The sequence below is a fragment of the Haemaphysalis longicornis genome, unplaced genomic scaffold (genome assembly GCF_048455015.1).
Source record: "Haemaphysalis longicornis isolate Haplotype H1 unplaced genomic scaffold, Haemaphysalis longicornis Haplotype H1 scaffold_1, whole genome shotgun sequence".
Lineage (NCBI taxonomy): Eukaryota > Metazoa > Arthropoda > Arachnida > Ixodida > Ixodidae > Haemaphysalis > Haemaphysalis longicornis.
In genome coordinates, this window is record NW_027526203.1 from 346,237,443 (window position 1) to 346,258,292 (window position 20,850).

At 47.0% G+C, this 20,850-nt stretch overlaps 2 protein-coding genes across 3 annotated transcripts in view; both read left to right on the forward strand.

Moving 5' to 3' along the window:
* Nucleotides 1-9,775, forward strand: part of LOC144153554 (synaptotagmin-15-like) — a 168,658-nt gene extending 158,883 nt beyond the window's left edge. For both annotated transcript variants that reach the window (XM_077685179.1, XM_077685183.1), the window contains 2 exons: nt 167-284; nt 4,875-9,775. In XM_077685179.1, the coding sequence (XP_077541305.1) occupies nt 167-284; nt 4,875-5,221 (465 nt within the window). In that variant the 3' untranslated portion in view covers nt 5,222-9,775. The remainder of the gene's footprint in view (nt 1-166; nt 285-4,874) is intronic.
* Nucleotides 9,776-20,328: 10,553 nt separating this feature from the next.
* Sfl (N-deacetylase and N-sulfotransferase sfl) overlaps nt 20,329-20,850 on the forward strand; it is a 46,703-nt gene continuing 46,181 nt past the window's right edge. The window contains exon 1 of the mRNA XM_077685189.1: nt 20,329-20,487. The gene's annotated coding sequence lies outside the window, so the exon portion shown is untranslated. The remainder of the gene's footprint in view (nt 20,488-20,850) is intronic.

The window sequence follows — 20,850 nt, forward strand, 5'->3', positions numbered from 1 at the left end:
GCTGTTGTTTATTTATTTATTAATACTGCGATCCTTTTTCAAGATTTTAGCAGGGTGTGCTGAACGGCGCTTAGCTCTCTAATACATTCACAATGGAAAACATTTATTCTGAACACATATATTTGTTTGTTTGTTTTACTTGTTTTCTTTTTTTCTTTTTTTGCAGAAAAGTTCTCAGATTGGTGAGATCCAGATATGCATGACTTGTAATCCATTCACTAACCGCATCAGGGCGTCGATTCTCAAAGTGCGGAAATTCTCTAAACCCGAAGACGCCAGCAAATGTGAGTACCGTAAAATACGCGTTTCCACACTTGCCGTGAACAGTGATTTTGCTGCCTTTTTTCGCAACCGTTCACTGCAGATAATCCAGCGGAAGATGGGGCGAAATGTAGTGCGGAAGCAATATTTAAATTTTAAAAATCACAAATAAAAATTTTCCCCGCATTTCCCCGAGGGGAAGAATGTGAAAGGGCGAATGCAGGAGTTGAATTTGCGCGGTTCGGTAATGTTCACGAAAGAGAGATCACACACACACACACAACTACAAAGAAAGAAAGATGCATTTATTCACAGACACCTATTTGTGTTGTCGTTGTACTTGATTGCTAGAGCGGATCTCAGCTTTGAAATTTCGTGTCAGTACTCCTTTAAGCGGGTGCATTAGCCCTTCTCACGCCCGATTCCTGGCCAATCCCCCACGTGGGTATGTGCCATGCACAGACACCTATTTGTGTTGTCGTTGTACTTGATTGCTAGAGCAGATCTCAGCTTTGAAATTTCGTGTCAGTACTCCTTTAAGCGGGTGCATTAGCCCTTCTCACGCCCGATTCCTGGCCAATCCCCCACGTGGGTATGTGCCATGTCAGCGGCCAGGCAGTGCGCGCCCATCTCCCCCCGTTGCCAAGGAAGACGAGGAGATTCCTGGCCAATCCCCCACGTGGGTATGTGCCATGTCAGCGGCCAGGCAGCGCGCGCCCATCTCCCCCCGTTGCCAAGGAAGACGAGGAGCGCGCGCACCCGCAGCTGTTGCTATGTGGACGGACGGCGGTCACCGGAATTCAGGGTCGCTTATAAAGTGCATTCGCACTTAAAAATGACGTGAACTCCTGGGGGTTAGCGTATACGGGGTAGCAGGGGACCCCTACTAGTTCCGCTTGAGTAAGCACTGTACCAAGTCGTACCACGAGCCACGTAGCGGAATCCAAAGACTCATGCACGGGGTCGAGTACTCACGCACGACAGACTGATTCAACGCTCTGGCAACGAAGTCGCGGCTTCATTTCGGGATGTATGCAGACGATGTGCCAATAACACGACCGTCGCTCACGGCGGTGACAGGAGTTCGCTCCGCTCGCTAAGCCGTAGGGACTCAGGCTGAAATATGTGTCATGGTGGCCGCAGGAAGAATGAACACCCGACACCCAACTCCGACGTAATCTCCGAGCAGAGTACCCGCGAACACGGCGCACACGTCCGAACACGGCTCGGTGGAAAGGGGGTTCCTCCGTGAAAGCGGTGCCATCAGGAGGCAAATGAGGGTCCGCCTACGGGCGTCCTCATTCTCAAGTCACATGGTATTGCGGGTACGGCGGGAGAAGCACGGCCAGCCAGGTCGCTAGCGTGAACGTGGCCGCGCCGCAGGCCAAGATAGCTGTCCCCGCGACCGGCGAGCCCCAACCACGTGTGCGAACAAGGCGTAGGGGACTCGTAGGTCCACAAAACCTAAGTACTCATAATGATGCAGTGATTGAGAAAGCATAAGTGTCCAATGTCTCCAGCACGTTCTCTCGATACTATAACCATCCTTCGCCTTTTGCGCCTTTTAACAGCGAAGCTGGCCTTGGCCGAGGCTGTCATGGGACGAAATGGGGTAACGCGGTCACAGCGATGCGGAAAGGGGCATACCTCGCTAGGTATGCCCTTTCCGCACACCTAGGGCAAGGAGAGGAGAGCGAGTGTCAAGCACAGACGCAGCATGTTTAAAGAATGCTTGAACGAGCCGCTTAAATTGCCAAAGTTTTTCTAAACCTAAGTCTGGTGACAGTGTTTATACTTGTCAACATTGTTGACCAGAAAGAAAACATTAAGCATATTTCAGACAAGACATAAATAAATTAGTGATATTTTCATCGCTCTTTTATTTAAAATACATGGCTACTTCGTCTTTGCTATTTGAAGTAAAAGACTACGCCGTAAAAAAACAAAAAGCGCTCGCGGTGCTCTCGCGTGGCAGTAATCCAAATTTCAAAGTAACAAAAGGTTCCAGTTGATGGTGCGAGCAGTGGAACACGGCAAAAAATGAATTGGCGCGAACGGAAATCGATGAGCAGTAAGCTTAGCCTCGCGATTAGGGAACGCCAGGCAGCTGCGCTGTTAACATCAGCATTCGCGACATTAAGTCAGTGAAGCTTGGCTAATTTTTTTCCTTGTCTCGGTTACTATGACTTAGAATGTTACCCGCGTTCAAGCAGGAAGAACCTTCAGCGGGCGCGCCCTTTGTTTCTCCCCTATCTGTAATTGGAATGCTCAAACGACTCGCGTAGCCCTCCGTACATGCCTCTTGCGGATTTCTAAACCGAAGGCCACAGTGAATTCACTAAGGCCACCCTTTGGCCAGGCAGAGACGTCGAGCTTAAAGGGGCCATGCAGACAAAACACGCTTGGTTCATTCGAAAGAGTACCTCGTTAGAATCATACTGACACCACTTCTAACGTAAACTTCGCTCAAATAAGCTACATAATTAGGAAAAAACGGAATGGACACGCGACTCACTGGCTCATTTCCAGAAGTAGAACATCTGACATATGCACAGCCGTGAGATTGACTGAGGCCGGCGAAAGCAAACGCAGTTTAGGCAAGGCTTATAATCTTGCAGAACGAGCTATTTTCGCTCAAGTGAAATGCATATTCATTTTGTAGCAATAAAAAGGGGGGGGGGGGGGGTGAAACAATTGAAGTTACGATTGATTGATTGATTGTAGGGTTTAACGCGCCGACGCAACGCAGGCGATGAGGCGCGCCGTAGTGGAGGGCTCCGGATTAATTTTGACCACCTGGGGATCTTTAACGTGCGCCGAAATCTCGTACACACGGGCATTTTTGCTTTTCGCCTCCATCAGAAAAGCGGCCGCCGCGGCCGGGAATCGAACCCGCGACCTCGTGCTCAGCAGCGCAACGCCTTAGCCACTGAGCCACCGCGGCGGGTAATTGAAGTTACGAAAGCACATGTAAACGTATACCGATGCGTGCTGCTGTTGGTACTGCGGGCACTGTGTTTGTCGCAGCTGCACAGCAGTGCGCGGCGCTTTGGGGTTGTCTCAGGCGACACTGGCCGATTGGCGTAAGCGACAGTGTCTTACGTGACCATATTTGTCGAACATCTCCCATGTTTCACGAAACAATTACTACGTATCGTAACAAAAACAAGCGAGGTGCAAATACTTTCAAAAACAGAGCAAAGGCGAATATTGGTGCGGAGTAGTATGGTGGCGCCATCTAGAATGACTGACGGTAAATAAGGCTCCACAATCCGCGGCAGACCGAAATGCGCACTTGAAGTTCACATTTAAGACCCGTACGTGTGACGTAATGGCAGACGTCAGAAAACACGATTTGGCGGGAGAATCAAAATTTTAACTTAAATTGATTAATTACTCAAGGAATAAAGCATTTATTGCTGCCGGGAAAGCGCTGGGACACCACAAAACACCAAAATTTTCGAATACAACAAACCTGTATTTTGTCTGCATGTCTCCTTAAAGGTTCATTTCGCATCCCGGAGACCCTAGGTTCGATTCCAACCCAAGCCAAAATATGTTTAATTTTCTTTTCAACCCAATCACTTTAGTGTGTTTACAAGAGCTTACCTGAAAAGTTAGGGGCCAGTGCCAGAATTCTTTTACTTTTGTTTATTCTCTGAGCCATCGGCCCTTTTTGTGCCGTCCGTCGGTCGTTTTATGGGCCGTCCGACGGCCATCACGACGTCGGATTTCCGACTTATCGAGTTAGCTAAAGCTTTCGCATAATAAAACTGATACATAGCCGGTGCGCTGCCGTGACCAAGAAATGTCGGTAGGTGGGCTATGCCGATCTAACGTCAGTGTAAGCCTTTATTGCAAACATGCAACTTGGCGGGAGATCATTTTGGGAGGGGAAGGGGGGGGGGGGAGGGAGGGGGTGGAAAGGAAGTCAGGAAAATGAGGGGATAATCACCTCACGATAAACAGTCAATATACGCATGGGCGTTCATTAAAGCGGAGACCTTACTCTAGTGCGTGTTTTCCATTCGCAAAAACTGTCGACTTCACAGGCTGCTAAGAATAGAACTGGTGTCCATGATCGCCAGTCACGCGAGCTGACCACTCGGCCAGGGGGCTCTTGTATAATCACTCGAAAGACGGGATTTGTATGCTATCCCTACAGCCCGCCTCAGAGTAAAGAATGCGAAGAAAGTGGACGAGTGAGTCGTCGGGCGGCAACAATCCAGGGGGGTCCCATGTCTGAGCTTTGTTCATCAGCGTTAAAAAGGTCCATCATTCAGATAAATTATCCGACAGAGGTGGATCGTTCGGTGTCGCAAGAGTAGGGGCATAATCGGCTTCGTTGGTATGATTCCGAGGTACGCGAGAGTGCGGCGGGATTTTGTTCTAATGTGCGCGTTTTTTTTTATGACATGCTTAATACGTGCAATGCGCAAACCCTGCACTCGAGGTCGTTGATTTGGACGCTCCTGTTGCACGTAACATCGGAGAGCTGCACAAGGCTCATACCGGCGTAGTTATATGGGCTGCGGGACACGCGTTAGCGAAAGTTTGGTCTGCGCGCTCATGCAGACCGCAGGGTCGTCACACTGGTCCCCTTTCCTTGGCAGGTGTGTGCGTGAGGTTGGCGCTGAACCACGGCCGCAAGTGCGTGAAGGAGAAGCGGTCCGAGAGCCACGACTGGGGACCCGGCGACGAGGCGACTTTCTCGGATGCGTTCACCTTCGGCGTGGCGGGCCGCTACTTCGACTCGTGCAGCCTGAGCTTCACCGTCATGGTCTCGTCGGACGGCGTGGACTACCGGCGCCTGGGCAAAACCGTGCTCGGGCCATTCATGTACGCTCGCGGCGAGGAGCTTCGCCATTGGCAGGATATGCTCACCAACCCGCGCAGTGCCGTCACACGGTGGCACGCACTCGAGTGCCCCACGGGTCGGGACGAGTGGAAGAGCGACTGAGGCGCTGCAGCCCCCCGCACCGGCCCGTCGAGGGCGCAGAATCGATGGCGGCTGGCCTCCAACGTCCGCCGCCCTGCGTGTGTGCCGCTTGCTTCCGCGTCTCGATCGTGCAGGTCGGGTCGCACGTGGCGCCTGAGGTTTGCCGGAGGCACAACCTCCGGCGCTGGTGTGCGCCATGGAAGTTGTATGGCCCTTCGATTTGAAGCGGGTTGGGAGTTTCGGGAAATCACCTTCTTGTACGGCGCCCATTGCTCACTAAATGCCCAAGCAAAACGTTCTACTTGTCCAGCCCATATCAGTTTATTCCCTCCCTCTGTCTGTGAGTTGTCCACATAGGGCCCACCTTTTTCGGTTGTTTTTAAGGGGAAAGGCACTATTTTTTGTGCCTAAAGGCATAACAATATGAGTGAATTGTCAAGTTGCTTCCACAATGCTTCACCTTCATTGCCGGCAACAGTATCGGAACATAAGTGAAGAGACACGCCTTTTATGCCCCATTTTCGTAATTTAAAGAGACAGCCATCCGCTTCTTTGTGGAGTCATCTACTCATATGAAAGCCAGCGTTTTATATAGTGCGTGGGTTAGCCACAAGGAATTTCCAAAAAAAAAAAAATTGGCGGAATCATGTTTAATTTGGCACCAAACTTCGTGCTATCTGAAAGGTGGCTAAACACGTAGTGTCTAAACGGGCCATTATCGTATGTACACAAACAGCTCCGTCGGTTTCAATGCATCATTCAAAAACCGCATAAAGAAATGGGAAAGGCTGCATTTTCTTGACATTTTAGCCTGGGACACGTTTTTTAACACCCTTTCACCTCGCGTACTGTTAATTAAGTATGTTGCTGCGCGGCTCACTGTCACGATTGCCGGCATTCGTTTTGGCAGCATACTTAAAGCTGGTACATCTACAAATTCCGCTTTCAAACGTTCTGTGGCCCTATCAGCGAGCCCGTTTCGGTTCAAGGCATTTTAAGTGGTGCCCTTTCATTTGGGATAGGGAGCACATGCTTCACAAAAACCGGTTGACTCTCCCTTTAGGTACAGTCACAATTGTTTAGAGCCCGAGATTACAGTTCGTTTACACATGTTTCTTGCAAGACTATACAATGCAAGCTATAGAAACTAGTGTTCTCTGTGGAGTTTGGAGATATTAGTTGGTACGGACAACCACTCAACTTCGCACCAAAAGTCCCAAGTTAGAAAAGGCATGCCCTATAGTATGTATATGTGCCTAAAATTGGAGTTTTTGGAAACTTGGGGTGGACGCGAAGTGGGTAACTCGTGGCAACGCAAGTCGTCTTGACCTGCGTGTAATTGAAGCACACACCTGCAGTATAAGTGGCTGCGATGCTAAGAGAGCGGTCGCTTAGCACGCCTTCAACAAACGACGACCTTTTCTCCGTATCATACAGTCCAAAACGTGTACCGAAGTTATAGTCTGTAATGGCGTCTTCTTCTCGTGTATCAAGTGTGCAGCGAGCATTGAAGCCAGGTTTGGCCTGCATTGCACATCGAGGTTTGCTTTAATTCGTTCTTATCACACCATCTCAAATCTGTCTTCGCGTTGCTGAATTAACGTTCCTTCAAAATAAATTTCCGCGTACGGGTCGAGACACGTCGATATCAGCAAAATGTCGTGGGAGGTGGAAAAGTAGAGAGTAGTGAATTACAGAATCACAAATCAAAGTATACTACCAAAACACCTACCAAATATATAATTTTGCAATCGTAGATACTAAAAGGGGCTTCCCTCGACGCTAAGCAAAAGAGAGAATCGGGGAGGCGCAAGCTTCCAGACAACTTTAAGTGGGCGTGATGTCTAAGCATTGATTTGATTCACCAAACACACCAATTGAAAGTGCAGAGCAGCATCTACTCCTTTAAGTAACTGCAGCCGTAAAGAAAAGCTTTATTCACTTTTCTGTCTCCAGTCGGTCATGTGCAAAAATGAATTGAGAAGGTTACTGGCAACCTCAGCATACAACCAGGCCAGCATAAACAAGAATGAAAGGGAGCCGATGCATGTACAGGCGCGGCCACTGTTAGAGGTAACAGTGCGAGTATCGCAACGACTTGTGCCACGAGTAGTGTCACGACTAGCGCCGCGGGAACGTTGCAGCAGTCGCAATCATCGTCAGAGGTGGAGCTAACTGCCTGTCGCCTGCTACGGTTACGCAGTGCAGCCCGCTGCGCCGGTGGTGGCGAACTGCGGAGCGCTGTTGCCCAAGCATCGCCTCCCTTCCGCTTTTGTTTCTGTGCGCTGGTTGGATTTTCAACATGTCCAACAATCATGGCCAAATCGCGGCCTTAGTTAACGGCAGGCCTTTTTACAAGGCCTATAGATCACGTGTTAGTCCGCTCTCCTTCAAGTGTGCAAGCTATATACGTCGGAATGCGAGCCGTAAGCGGGTTTCTTAATCTGCTGTGGATTTGGGTTTATAGTTCAAGTACTGTATTGTTCAAGAAAGCAAAGCTAGAAAATATTGTCATTACATTATCGTGCTTGCTCATTTGTTGGAGTATTTTATTTAATGACAGCCTACAGCGAGGGACAGTAATAAAATAAAGAAGAGAGGAAAAGGAATAGATATCTGTTTAAAAGCCTGGAATTGACGCAAAGACCAAAAAAATCTAGCCCCACAGTTCCTTATGTGTTAATAAAGTGCATCACAAGGGACATTCGAGTTTCTATTTAAATCGTATATGGATTAACCGAAAAATGCAATCCTACTTTGTAATTGCCAAGATTTCGGTATTGGAACACTTGGAAAAATGGAATATCGATTTGGGCTCCTCTACTCCGAATTAGTTTGAGAGCACCGTAGGTATCGTGAAGCTTTCTAGGCTTGTGCTAAATCTGCGTTACACTTGGATTTGAAAAAAATTTCAACTGAACATTATTATTATTATTGCAGGGGCTTTGCTCCTGCCATCTCTTAAATGAAACAGCTGCGCGCAAGGTTTCAGGAACCAGCGTGCGGCTTACATCGCAAAACTACTGGCACCGCCACATTGAGTTGAAATCCTGCGGTCTTTTTCGTCTGGTAATATGCGCTGAAAGAAACGGCTCCACGCTTTGTTAATTACATACAGTAACAAGTCATCAAGGGTCCTAATGTTTATAATTTTAGCAATCTGTTACAGTTCACAAAGCGCGCAGAAGGTCTAGTAGACTAGTTGAAGTCTAGTAGGCTGCAACCGTGTCAACGTGCGCACCGGAGCTGCGTGTGCGATTGTGGTCCCTAGCTCTCTGCTCAGGGTGGTTGGTGCTGATGTTTGCGCGTGCTGCATACGCGTGCAGCTTCTTTTTGGCCTTCTTGTACTCCGAGTCTATCAGCATGAATCCCTTGGCAACATCTATTCCGCTTGTAAGCACTGTATATGTAATATCTGAGTCTTCAGCATTTACTTTGACTTTAGAACTTTCGGAAGCTCAATTCGAAATATATCTCGCTGCAGGCGAATCAAAAAGCATTCCAGTAAACGGGTTGGCGCGTTTTTTTTTTTTTTTTTTTGCTCTTGTTCATCAGGATTTCACCTGCTCGAAGCTACACTGACCGAGAGAGGACTGCACGAGCGCATATTTCGAGGTTAAAAGAACGAAAGCAGGCCTGTTGTGTTGCCCGTGGTCGTTGTTGAATAAATGATGTGCATCTGACGTCGTAGCGGTAAGCACTGCTCGGGTCATTCAACAACAATGTATGATGCTTAAACTCGCTAAAACACTGCCATCCAGTCTTCCTTTGAAAATGCTGGAAACGGAGGAAAAAAGCGCACTGTGCACGACATGTTTCGCTTTTAAGTGGCACAAGGGGGACTAGTACCGTATACCAAACATAAAATAACAGCGTATAGTCGTGTATTTCTTTCGTGTGTACTGTCAATCATATAGAAACCGGAGTCACTGCACATTTCAGCTATGATGGCGAAAAGAACTGGGGTCGGACTGGGCAAAATATTTCTTCCTACAGTTTAGAACGTTTGAAAAGCTCAAGCATGATAAGTCAGCGTTTAATTCAGCCCATATGGACAAGGCTTCGAACGAGGAGGCATGGCGAGATGAAGAAACCTTGGGAGAATGTCAATCTTGGCTGAATTCGCGTTTGGCTAGAAATGCTACTCATGCGTTTTAATTCCTTAAAAACATTTGGTACATGAAAATGAAATGTGCTAACAGGTGAATAAATGTTTATCATTGTGCTTTTGACAGCTGTAAAGGAATAAGTACACTTCAGGTCGCATTTTCACCGCGTGTGCATTGGTCATAGAACGCAGAGGATTTTGCGAAAGAGCGAGAAAGAAATGATGTGCTTGTCCGTTGTTTTGAAGGCGCCAGTGGCTTTTTATCAGCTGTCCTTTTTTTCCTGGCTGCCGCCTTGAATCCGATGAGCACAGAGATCTGTCATTTTCTCGCTTCTTGCCAGTGGCCTAACACTGTTTGTGATGTGCTTTGAAATGGCGCGGACATCGGCCTCTTTTGTTCTACTACGAGTCATTTACATTTTTTTACTCATGTGGTGGTAAAATAATAAAAAAAGGGCTACTGTGAACACTTGTAGTTGTTTGTCTTACTATACACTCGATGATAGAGTTGGGGTTGGAGAGCCGTCGATGCGAGTCCAGTCGACCCGGAGGCAGGGGGTAGGTTGACCCGTAGCACTCCTTCTTCTTCACTTTTTTTTTTCATTTTCGTTGCTCCCTCACTGGTAGCCAAGTGCTCACAGCGTGGTCATTTTTGCCCCTTTCCTTGGAAAGCCTTTTTTGTGTGCACATAAGAACTCACTCGAACTGTCCGAAAGGAGTATACAAAAACGTACAGCCCTATAGGAGGCATATCCGCTCCCAAGCAGCTAGCTGAGGGGGCGCCCTTTTGTTTATTTTGCCCGAGCGCTACTGTCAAGAATGGCGGACCGGCGCCCCGCGCATGCGCAGATGGCTACTGGAGAAAGGTCCATCAAATAATTAGTTGCACCACTTGTATTAAACCACTAATAGGTGACACGAAATAGCCCATGTGAAATTTCCAAGAACGAGAAGGTCGGTGCTACCACTTTTCCTATTACGGGACCACTTAGAACCAGACGCCTGGCCCGTCTTCCAAGAACTGTGTTGGGCTACGTCCCTGTCTCACTTTTCTGTCTTGGGTTGTTGAACTCGTATCTATAATCTTGTCCGAACACGTCACCCTACTTGCCCACTCTGGCTTGCATTCTATGTTGAGCTTTGCTAGATGTACGGCCCAAAGTACCAAAAAAAAAAACTAAATAAACCTGTGCCTCGCTTCTCTCTTTCGAGTCGAAAAAAAAAACACGAGGACATTCATTTTGTGCACCTGTGACGAACTTTCCTAAGTGACAAAGTGGCCTATGACGAATGATCCTATGTAACCAAACGGCCTATTACGAACCGGCCTATGACGAATGATCCTATGTAACCAAACGGCCTATTACGAACCGGCCTATGACGAAACGCCATGTGACGAACGGGCCGTATCCCGGTTGACCCGTTCGTCGGGATGAGTCGGCGGGCCGCGAGGAGCAGAATACCGTATTGGCGCGATTCTAACGCGCCCCCAATTGTGACGAGCGGGTAAGTTCACGCACGAAAATTTGAAAAAAGTAATAATTTGACACTAACTCTACCGCGAACATGGAAAAGACATGACATTACGTACCTGGAAGAAGGAGATTTTATTTGGCATATGCAACTGTGGAAGACAAAAATGAATTGTGCTTCATAAGATTGCTTATCCAGCTACTGCTGGAAATGCAGTTATAGCGGGGGACATTGAAGCTGCTTGCAATTTCAAGTGCTTTCATCTTCATAATTCTAGGCGTGACGAGCTGATTGCAGCAGCCCAAAAACTGCTGACCAAGGCATGCGGTATGCCATTGAGGAATTAGTGCGCCGAAATTCATTCACGTGGTGTTGACGGATTGCTTTTATTGGATTGAGTTGGATTTTGGGGGGCTTCATGTCCGTTCCGTATGGCAATGCGGCTGGCCGGTTTAAAGCCTATTTCTGTTTCGACCCCACTTGTAACGCGCACACGACTATTAAGCCTACCTTTCAGCAAAAAAGGGTGCGTGTTAGAATAGTGAAAATACGATAGCTCTTTTTCCGGGAACCCCTCTGCTCCCCGGGTCGAGGTAGCTGACCTGCCAGCCGACTCGACCCTTTCTCGTCGATTCCATGTATCCGGGGCTCACGTTTCTGGAGAATTGGGTTAAATTAGATTTCACCCCCGAATGGACCTTTTCAAAGCTGCACAAATGTGGGCTGATGGTCCGCCGTTCTCAACCAGTATTTGCTGGAACCAAGCCCCACAAAAACAGCCATCGAACTCATTGAGTATTGGAATGACTCTACCGCTCGCTACCCCAGGCTGACAGGCGTTGCACTTAGGTAGATTGTTGTGCCTAGCTAATGGAACCTGTGATGTTGAGGGAACTTCCTCCCAGCAGAGATACGTTCAACGACCGGCAAGCCTGCATCCTTACCTCTAAGCTGCCCCTTTGGTCACTTTCCAAGGCATCACGCAGTACTACACTCTCAATTTTTTAACGCTTAGCATTGCAAGCGTGAGTGTCGGCGATTTTTTGCACGCTTGTTCCAAGTGTGATGTGCTTTCACGCTGAAAAATCACGCTTACTAAGCGTGACTCGCGGGATGAGTAACGCTAACGAAGCGTGAGTAAAATATAGTTTTTGCACGTTTGTTTTAGGCGTGGTGAAGTACCACGCTTAGCGCTCACGCTTGCAACCCGTGACTGGCGACCTTCTTATCGCTTAGTAAAGGGGAAACGAGGATTTGTACTTGCCCGATGAGGCATTCTCCAGCTGTGTATAATACGCCTCTCTGACCACCAGGAATCGTTTAAATAAAAGCTGAAAGAAGATAATAGTTGTTGTGCCGTATTTATGGTCTGTGTAGCTTGGAGCACCCACCAAACCCATAAATACGGCAGAGCAAACGATATCTTCTTTTAGCTCTCTTTATAAAAGATTTCTGATGGTCAGAGAGACGCATTATACACAGCTGGAGAATGCCGCATCGGGTAAGTACAAATCTTGTTTTCACCTTCACTAAGCGATAAGAAGGTCGCCAATCACGGATCGATCGACTCGCATTGCGATTGCCGCGTTAATTCTTCGTTATACATGACCCCAAACTTCGTAGTGTTAGCATCATAAGGGGGTTAAGGATTGCCTCTTAATTTCGGTAGATAAACCTAAACGCCGTTGAAGGCAGTGGAAGACAAACGTTCATAAAGCATTTTGAACAAGTGTAACAAGCTAAGCCCATACAGTTAAGCTTTTGATGTGATTCTTTCAGCGTCATTACCTCTACGTAGGTGATAAAAATTAAGTGAAAAAGTATGTGATGATTGCTGCGAAGGTCGAGATTTTGAATCAAAGCTGAGGGACAACACAAACAAAAAATTTAAACAAATTTTAAATTTTACTGAAACTTCTTTATTCACAATAACCACTATTGTTACAAGATTGCAAAATTGTTACAAAATTGTTACAAACTATTGTTACAAAATTGCTACAAGAATGCTTCCATACAGAGAAATCCGAGAAATAAAGACAAGAACTATAAAATAGGCTTCAGATGAACTCTTCATGCCGCTTTAAAGCAGCGCGTGAGCGTTGCTACGACCTTAACTCAGACGAAATGTAATTACATCAGCAAATCACGCACCATTTTGAGCGCCCATGGAATTTCGTCGATGCCATCATGTCTAATTGCCACCTGAAGGAATCCTTGCAACTGCCTAAAAGCAGACGGATACGTAGCGTCCTCCATGTAATACACACACAAACACAGCACCAAAGCTTTTTCCAGTGACGTGTCCAGTTGCAACTTCGCGATTTCTCTGGGTTCTGCAGCGTACCAGCTGCTTGTGGTCGCCTCATACAGTGCACCGGCAAACTTCACCCGTGCCGGTGCACCGGCAGTGCACCGGCAGTGAAACAAAAGATAAAAAGCTTCTTCAATATAATTGTTATACACGGGGTCCCAGCTATCGTGCACCAAGATTTTTAAAAACAGCAACGGCGTAACTCGAAGAAAACTTAGTGCATAATGTTTCCAGTACAGTGGAGTTGCGGCCCGCCCGCGTCGTAAACCAGCGCTTTCAAATAAGCTGACTGCAATGCCTGCTTAACCTGTCACACGCCCAAAGAGGCAGCGCATCACCTTGATGATAGCATATATGGAAGGAGCAGCAACATAAGTTTCGCGCGGTGCATATGGAAGAAGGCACAAACTCGGTCATGATTTGTTCTTTCTTTCTCTTGTTTATTGCATTCCGGCTAACTCAGAGGGAGCCTGTACGAGGGCACTGCTTTATGATGCGGGCTAAAGCGCAGTCACGTGTTATTTTTCATATTTCGCGGGCTTTCCTTATCAGTTAAAATAAACTAATACGCAATAAGCACGTCGGTTAAAATGCCGCAGTCAGATGTCTCTCGTGGGTACCTACAAGTGCCTCTTTGACACTTCAATGATTGACACTTTGACACTTCATCTGACACTTCAAAGCACGACGGACCACCGAAGTACAATGGCCTAATACCCCCAAACATATGGACTAACAGAATGTTTCAACAATATCCTTGCAGATATGCTGCCCATGTACGTTGAAATGCTCGACTAAAATCGACTAAAATGCTCGATGCCATGCTACCGCACGTCGAAAACGATAGCCTCAACGCCGACGTCCAAGGACACATATACATTTGAACCTCGTTATAGCGAACACGGATATAGCGAATTATCGGCTATAGCAAACTAAATACGAATTTTAATTGGTCACGGTTTATTTCAATGACACTTATTCTTTTATAACGAAACTGAAACCTCGAGAGCCACCTGCGATATCGGATATAACGAAGAAATATTTGACCAGGAGGCTGAGAAGCTACTTGAAATAACCCCCGTAGTCCGAAACTGCAGAAGTATGCAGGTCCTTTTGTTCGTAGACACTGTGGGAAACTCCAGCCTGCTCAGTGCTGTGAGTATCCACCAGATAAAGATCACATCCTACATCAAATAAATAAGGACGCAGGCCTGTTCTGCCAGGTGAACTTTGTTCTGTCGTAATTCCACGTACTCACGTTCCGGTTCATTGAGCTTGAAATGCAACAGGGAGAAAGGTAAGGGTTACCTTTTTTTATAGTAGGTTGGAAGCCTTAAAAAATGCATTTTTGTATCAAGTATTTCTGCGCGAGCCGGATTGTCGAGTCGATATAGCCAATTTTTGCCTCTACTGTTATAACGAATACCAGTTATAACGACCTAATTTGCTGTTTCTATACTACTGCGTTATAACGAGGTGCGACTGTTCAACGTACGGAACGTAATTCGTCTGGAGGTCCTGTCCGGAGATCGCCTCACAGCTATGCAGGGCAAGGAGTGAGGAGGGGAGGGTGATGTGGCTTTATGCGTTTTACAGCGAACTGGTCGCTGATTTTGCAGCGGGTGCCACTTGAGTTCGCTCCCATCTTTCGAACGTGGTGTGTTTGTGTTTACACGCTAAGGGAATTTAATTGGCGTGTCTCGCGATGTGCACCTGTGTGCGCTTCCAGACCTCTAGCATTTATAATGCATAAGCATTATTTTCACAGCCCCCCCCAAATTAATCGTTAAAATGGTGCAGATGTGGATTATTGCAACATTACAAGCATTCGAAGCCACAAAAAACCATGCAAAAACTGAAAATGATCATAAAGGCCTACGTAATCCAGCGCCCTGATGCGATTAACTAAAGCACAAAAAAAGAGAGACGCGAATGAAAACGAACGAAAGAAATTGCAATTGTTTATCTAATTCAGGGCCGTCATTCAAAACAAAACAAGAAATCGAAACAATAAAAAGCTGAAAACGAACTAACGAGATCACGACGGTCTGTATGAACAAACGCCCTCACGCGATTACGGCTAATTACAAAAGAAAAACAAAAGAGTAAAGAAAGACGCTGTCTTCGATAAAAAACTTGGTCAAATAAAGCATGATTTAATATCCACACCTGCGTATAGCGTGTGTAGTCCGGGAGGGAAAAGTAGGGTAAAGTTGCAGCCCGGGGGGTGCACAGTCTGGGACGGAAAATATGGTGAAAACGGAAGAAAGCTCGTGTCACTGCCCCGATTCTTGTAAAAGTTCTCCCACAAAACATACATGTGCGCTGCAGCTTCCCAGTGGCACTTCCACAGCACGAAACAGAGCGCATCGTAATCTCAGATAATAGCTTCCGTGCTCTTGGCGGATCTTCGGCTTGCTTCGTCGGTTGAGAGGGCTTGAGGTGGCGCTTTCCGGCTGAACACGTAGCCGCGCTCATCATCGAAGCAGTGTTCTGGCGTGGAGGTCAGCCGCCGCTCTTCTGGGATGAACTCATCATCGCAGCCCGCTTTCCTCAATGTCAGGAGAAGGGCTAAGGCGAACAGCTGCATCAGGGGAAGGGCAGTCCAAAGATTCTTTGTTCGCGCTTCCCAGTTTGATCGGAGAGGGGACGGGACTCGCAGGCGCCCCGGGGACGGGGCCGTGGGGACCAGCTTCATGGGTCGCGTGTTCAAGACACGCTGGTGCCGCGTACAAGTACAAGCCCAGTGACGACCGGCTCACGCTGTCCGCTCCACTGCACTTTACTGCAGCGTTGTCGCCATCGCCTCGCATTGGCGGTGGGCCGTCTGGAGGGGCTGGCTTGCCGCTGTTACCTTCCGCCACGTTCTTCTGCTGCGTCGGCATTGCGGGGGGGCGAAAGCCTGGTAGGAGATGGCGGCCGAATAGGCGGTGGTGGTGACGATGCGATAATGATAAAAAAAGATTTAAGATGCCCTCGGTGGGAATTCCACAAACACGGTGGTGGATTGGTCAGGGCAAAGGCTGTGTACTGCACTCTTGAGAGAGCGGAACCTGCTGTGCGCTCGTGGACGCTGTCATTATCGTCACACATCGACAAAGAGAATGTTTTTTTAAGGCGAAGTTCCCCGAGTCTGAGAAAAACTATGTTTTTGTGGTTGTTTTTGTCCGGTCAAGCAAGTGGCCGTTGCTGTAAAGATTAAATAAACAAAAAAATACATGCGGTATACAATGGGATTTGAGCCCGGGTTTCCACAGTTGTAGCCCAATGCTGAATCCCTGCTGTTGTTGTTGTTGTTGTTCCTCTTCTAGTGCCACATACCCACGGGAGGGATTGGCCAAGAACCGGGGTGTCTTTTTGGGGCTAAAACGCCCACCTCATGGCCCTATATAATCAGCCTTATCTCTGCACGTTGCCAGCAGCAGAACACAAGTTGTCGTTGTTGTTCCTTTCTTCGAGGCACATGCACTCTTTGGGGGATTGGGCAGGAATGGGGGGCGTTGAGGGGCCGTAATGATACTCTCAGCCATAATGCGATTCCATTCCATAATGCTACTGCCCACCGTAGTGAGATGAACACTTTATAACAGACAACAGTAGGCATGTCCGTGCAACGAAAGCAACATACAAATTAGAAAATCATTTGCCATGTTGGGCGCCAGATAATGGTACGCACGAAAACTTTTACGACGCTAATAAACGAAGACTGAGGCCCAATCTCAAGTGCGATTGTTGCTTTTGTTTACAGTGAGAAAGGCTGCCTATTTTAAAAGTAGTGCCTACCATTCCCGCGATATTATCGCTTATTACCAATTTAACGACGTCCTCCCTACTGAGAAGAGAGTCTCAACTGTTCACAAGGGTACGAGGAATCGTTCCCTTATAATGTAACAGCGGATGATGCTAACGAACAAGACAGAGGGCTCGTATAATCAATCAATCAATCAATCAATCAATCAATCAATCAATCAATCAATCAATCAATCAATCAATCAATCAATCAATCAATCAATCAATCAATCAATCAATCAATCAATCAGTGTTTATTAGTGTGCCCAGGAACAGCCGGAGGGCCTTTGTGCATGAGAAAAAAAGGAAACAGGAGACGCAAGATTTGCACATCCACACAAAAAAAGAAAATAGCATTGGTTACACTGAACAAAAATTACACGCTTTGAAATACGCACACATATACTATATATATACAAATTGTAGTGCACGCGACCGGTTATTGACGCATGCACACAAACTGGCAAGAGAAATATGCAGATGGAATTATGTAAGCCGTACAAAAACGGAGTGATCTAAGGTGGCTTCCACGTGAGATAAACCGCGTAAAAGGAGTGCATACATGTAATGGTATGAGAAAAAAAAAGCAATAAGAAATAAGAAAAAAGGGTTTGTGTTGCTCGTGCTTCACGCATGAATGCAAGAATGGAGAAGCGCAAAGTTATGGCATGACAAGCTCACGGACATGCTTGCGAAAGAGAGTCAGGGAATCATTAAATATATCTCGGTTGTACAAACACTGCATTCGAAACAGGGAACACAAGCTACGAAGACATTTCGGATTATGAAAATCACCGTGTTTCCTGACCAACTTCTGCGGCGCATAGAGTGGAATATGCTGTAGCAGCGCTTCACAAGACACTGAGCCACGAATAATTTTGAATAAGTAAAGGAGATCCACCTTATTCCGCCTGGAGATTAATCGTGGTAGCATCAGTGCATGCAGAAGATGATCCAGAGTTATCATTACCGGCCAAGTGATGGTTAAAAGGTAAAAAAAAAATATTTTGTACCCTGTCAATGAGTATACAGTTTGTTTTGCACGTGCTATATTCCAAACAACACAAGCATACTGAAGCTGCTGGCAGTGGCGATAAATAGTAGTGTAGAGCTTGACAAGAGAATTCGGTTCGTTGAACTTCTTCGATATCCGGCACACAACACAAAGGGATCGAAGGGCCCTACGAGTAATTAACCGGATATGCGACGAGAAGCTCAGCTTGCTGTCAAAGTTGACGCCGAGGTCATTAACCTCTGCCACACGCCACGCCGCAGGTAGCACTTCGGCATTAATGTTATGAGGGAACAAGATGTTGTCAGTTCTTCTTGTGTGTGTCATTACCTTAGTTTTAGATGTACTGATAAGAAGTTTATTGCAAGCGCACCAGTGCGAAAATGACGAGATTGCTCTCTGAAGAGTAGAACACCTTGCAGTGTTCGAAACAGATATAAAAATTTTGACATCGTCAGAATATAAGAGAAAATTACAATCCTCAAACACTGACGAAACACCATTTACAAAAATTGAAAAGAGGAGTGGCTCGAGAACAGATCCCTGAGGTACACCATTGGTGGCCTCAAAGCAAAGTGAGGTCTGCCCATTTACACTCGCAAAACATGACCTTTCACATAAATAATTGCATGCGGCAAGTCAGGGATGGGTGTATATCGAGTTGAGAGAGCTTGTTAAATAACAGGCCGTGGCAGACGACATCAAAAGCCTTACTTAAATCAAAGTAAACTACGTCAAGTTGGCGTCTCCCGTCCACAGCTTCCAGGGCGTGCAGCATGAAATTGACAAGAGTGAAGTTGGTCGATCGGCCAGTGAAAAAGTCATACTTCTCAGGAATTAATATGTGTTTTATACTGAACGTGAGAAGCATATGTAATACTGTCTCAAAGAGTTTAGAAGCAGCGCATAAAATACAGATTGGCCGGTAGTTCGTGGGGTCCAATTTTGACCCTGACTTAAAAACAGGAACAACTAGCGCAGTCTTCAAGCGAGCGGGAAATCGGCCAGTCTTGAGGGAAGTTAGAAATATACACGTCAAGACAAGGGGATCAACAAAAGCCTTAAGTACTGCTGAGGGAATGGCGTCAGGGCCGCACGAAAATGACCCCTTCAGGCACTTTAGAGCTTTTGAGACAAGACTTCCTGAGATTAACATTTTCAAGTATTTATAGAACCCCAGCGGTAGTTGATAGGGAGCAGCTACACTTTTCTTGCCGTATGCGGAACTCAATTGTTCCGCAAAGTCATTAGAAACGTCAGATATGCTCTCTCCCTTCTTATCGAAGAGGTTAATGTTTCCTGAAGAATTTTTAGATGTTTGTGAACGTACGTGGCACCAGAAAGCTTTAGCATTTAGCTTCAACTGCAGTGATTGAAGGAGCTTGGCGCGGTGGTTGAGACGTGATGCATTTACTAGTGTCTGGTGGCCTGGACCAAGGAGACGGTATAAGACGTGGACAGTGGGAGCCTGATTTCGTGATATGAGGGACTGCCAAGCTGCAAATTGCGGCAGGGTAGCGGTCTTTGTATGTGTATATGACAGGCGCTGGCTTTTCGGCGTGCTCCGATGGTATGTCTTTACGTTATGTTATATTAGTCCCTCGTCATCTGGCGCTACTTTTCAATGAACCTGAGCCAACTCGCCCGGCTCTCTGTTTCGAGGAAGTCGGGTACAAGCAGTACGTGGTCGAAAGCATTTGAAACTCCCGCTAAGTTGGCGCACCAATCGAACTGGGCGATAGTTTCCCCTTCGCTACAGCGGTTTTTCGCTGCCAGTTTGGCAACATTGTTGATACCGCAGTGACGCTTGTGACCATGGAGGAAAGAAAAGGTTAGGAGAGGCCCTGACGTCACATTTGTGAAGCCGAGTCCCGCCATGACTTGAGCCCATGGAGCCCAGCACTCTATCCCATCATCCTTTGCTGTCTCCGGTTTGATTTGACTAACATGGCGTCGCCCTGCCCTCCCGCTTAGAAGCGAAAACAGCTTCGTCGCTAATTCCTCGGTGCGATGTCATCTTCTAAGTTGTTGATTTGGCCTTCAATTTGCCCATTCTAACCCTCACCCAAAGTTTCAATCGAAAGACGGCCTTCGTTTTTGAGATAGAAGGACGATTTTTCAGCCCTTAAGCCTGGCAAAGTAGCGTTTGTCGTCGTCATAGCAACAGGCTGGCGGGATGGCGAACGCAGACGCCTCCGACGGCAGAGTTTTCAAACTGGCCTAATTTAAAAACGTTTGTCGTAGCGACTGCGCTGGTTTGCAAGCGTAGCGAGGCAGCCACATACCAAGCGCCTTAAAAATGTGTCCGTTCTATTCGCCCAAATTTGGCCGCCGCAGTTGTAAACAAGTAAGCAACATTGTCCATGGGCTCAAGAAAATTCACGTGACTTCCTCCACACTTTTCGCAATGCATTGGGGTGCTAGGGGCCTCTCCTGAGTATTCTTTCCTCCATGCTTGTGACGAATGTATTTGCAGTTAGTTTTCTTCTCGTGCTCTGTTCACGTTTGCGTGCCTGTCGTGTGTGACTGCAACCGCGGAGTCGCGAGCGAAAGTTACAACAGCTGACATGTGAAATCGCCTTTACCTGTACTGTGTAAGGTTCTTTCACATTTCTCGCTTCTGTCAGGTTACACGTATGTAAGCCTAAGTTAATTGTTTTTTTTTTGGTAACACGTTAATTTATCTCATTCATGATACCCTACGTTTCTGGAGCGCCGAATTCAGAATATTTATTGGTTAGTAATTATACCAGACCCTAGGAGTTGACGGGGAAAGCTTTAGCTTGTGCTGGCTGCTATTTCCTGATCGGAATTGTCGGCGATGTTTGGATTGTGGAATGCGGGAAAGTGATGCAACGGTATCGCTAAAGGCTGGTCCGTTATGCTGAGGGCGTGTGCGGTCTGCGGCACCGAAAACTGTTCTCGATCCGTGCGGAATGCCGCCCAAGGTAACGCTG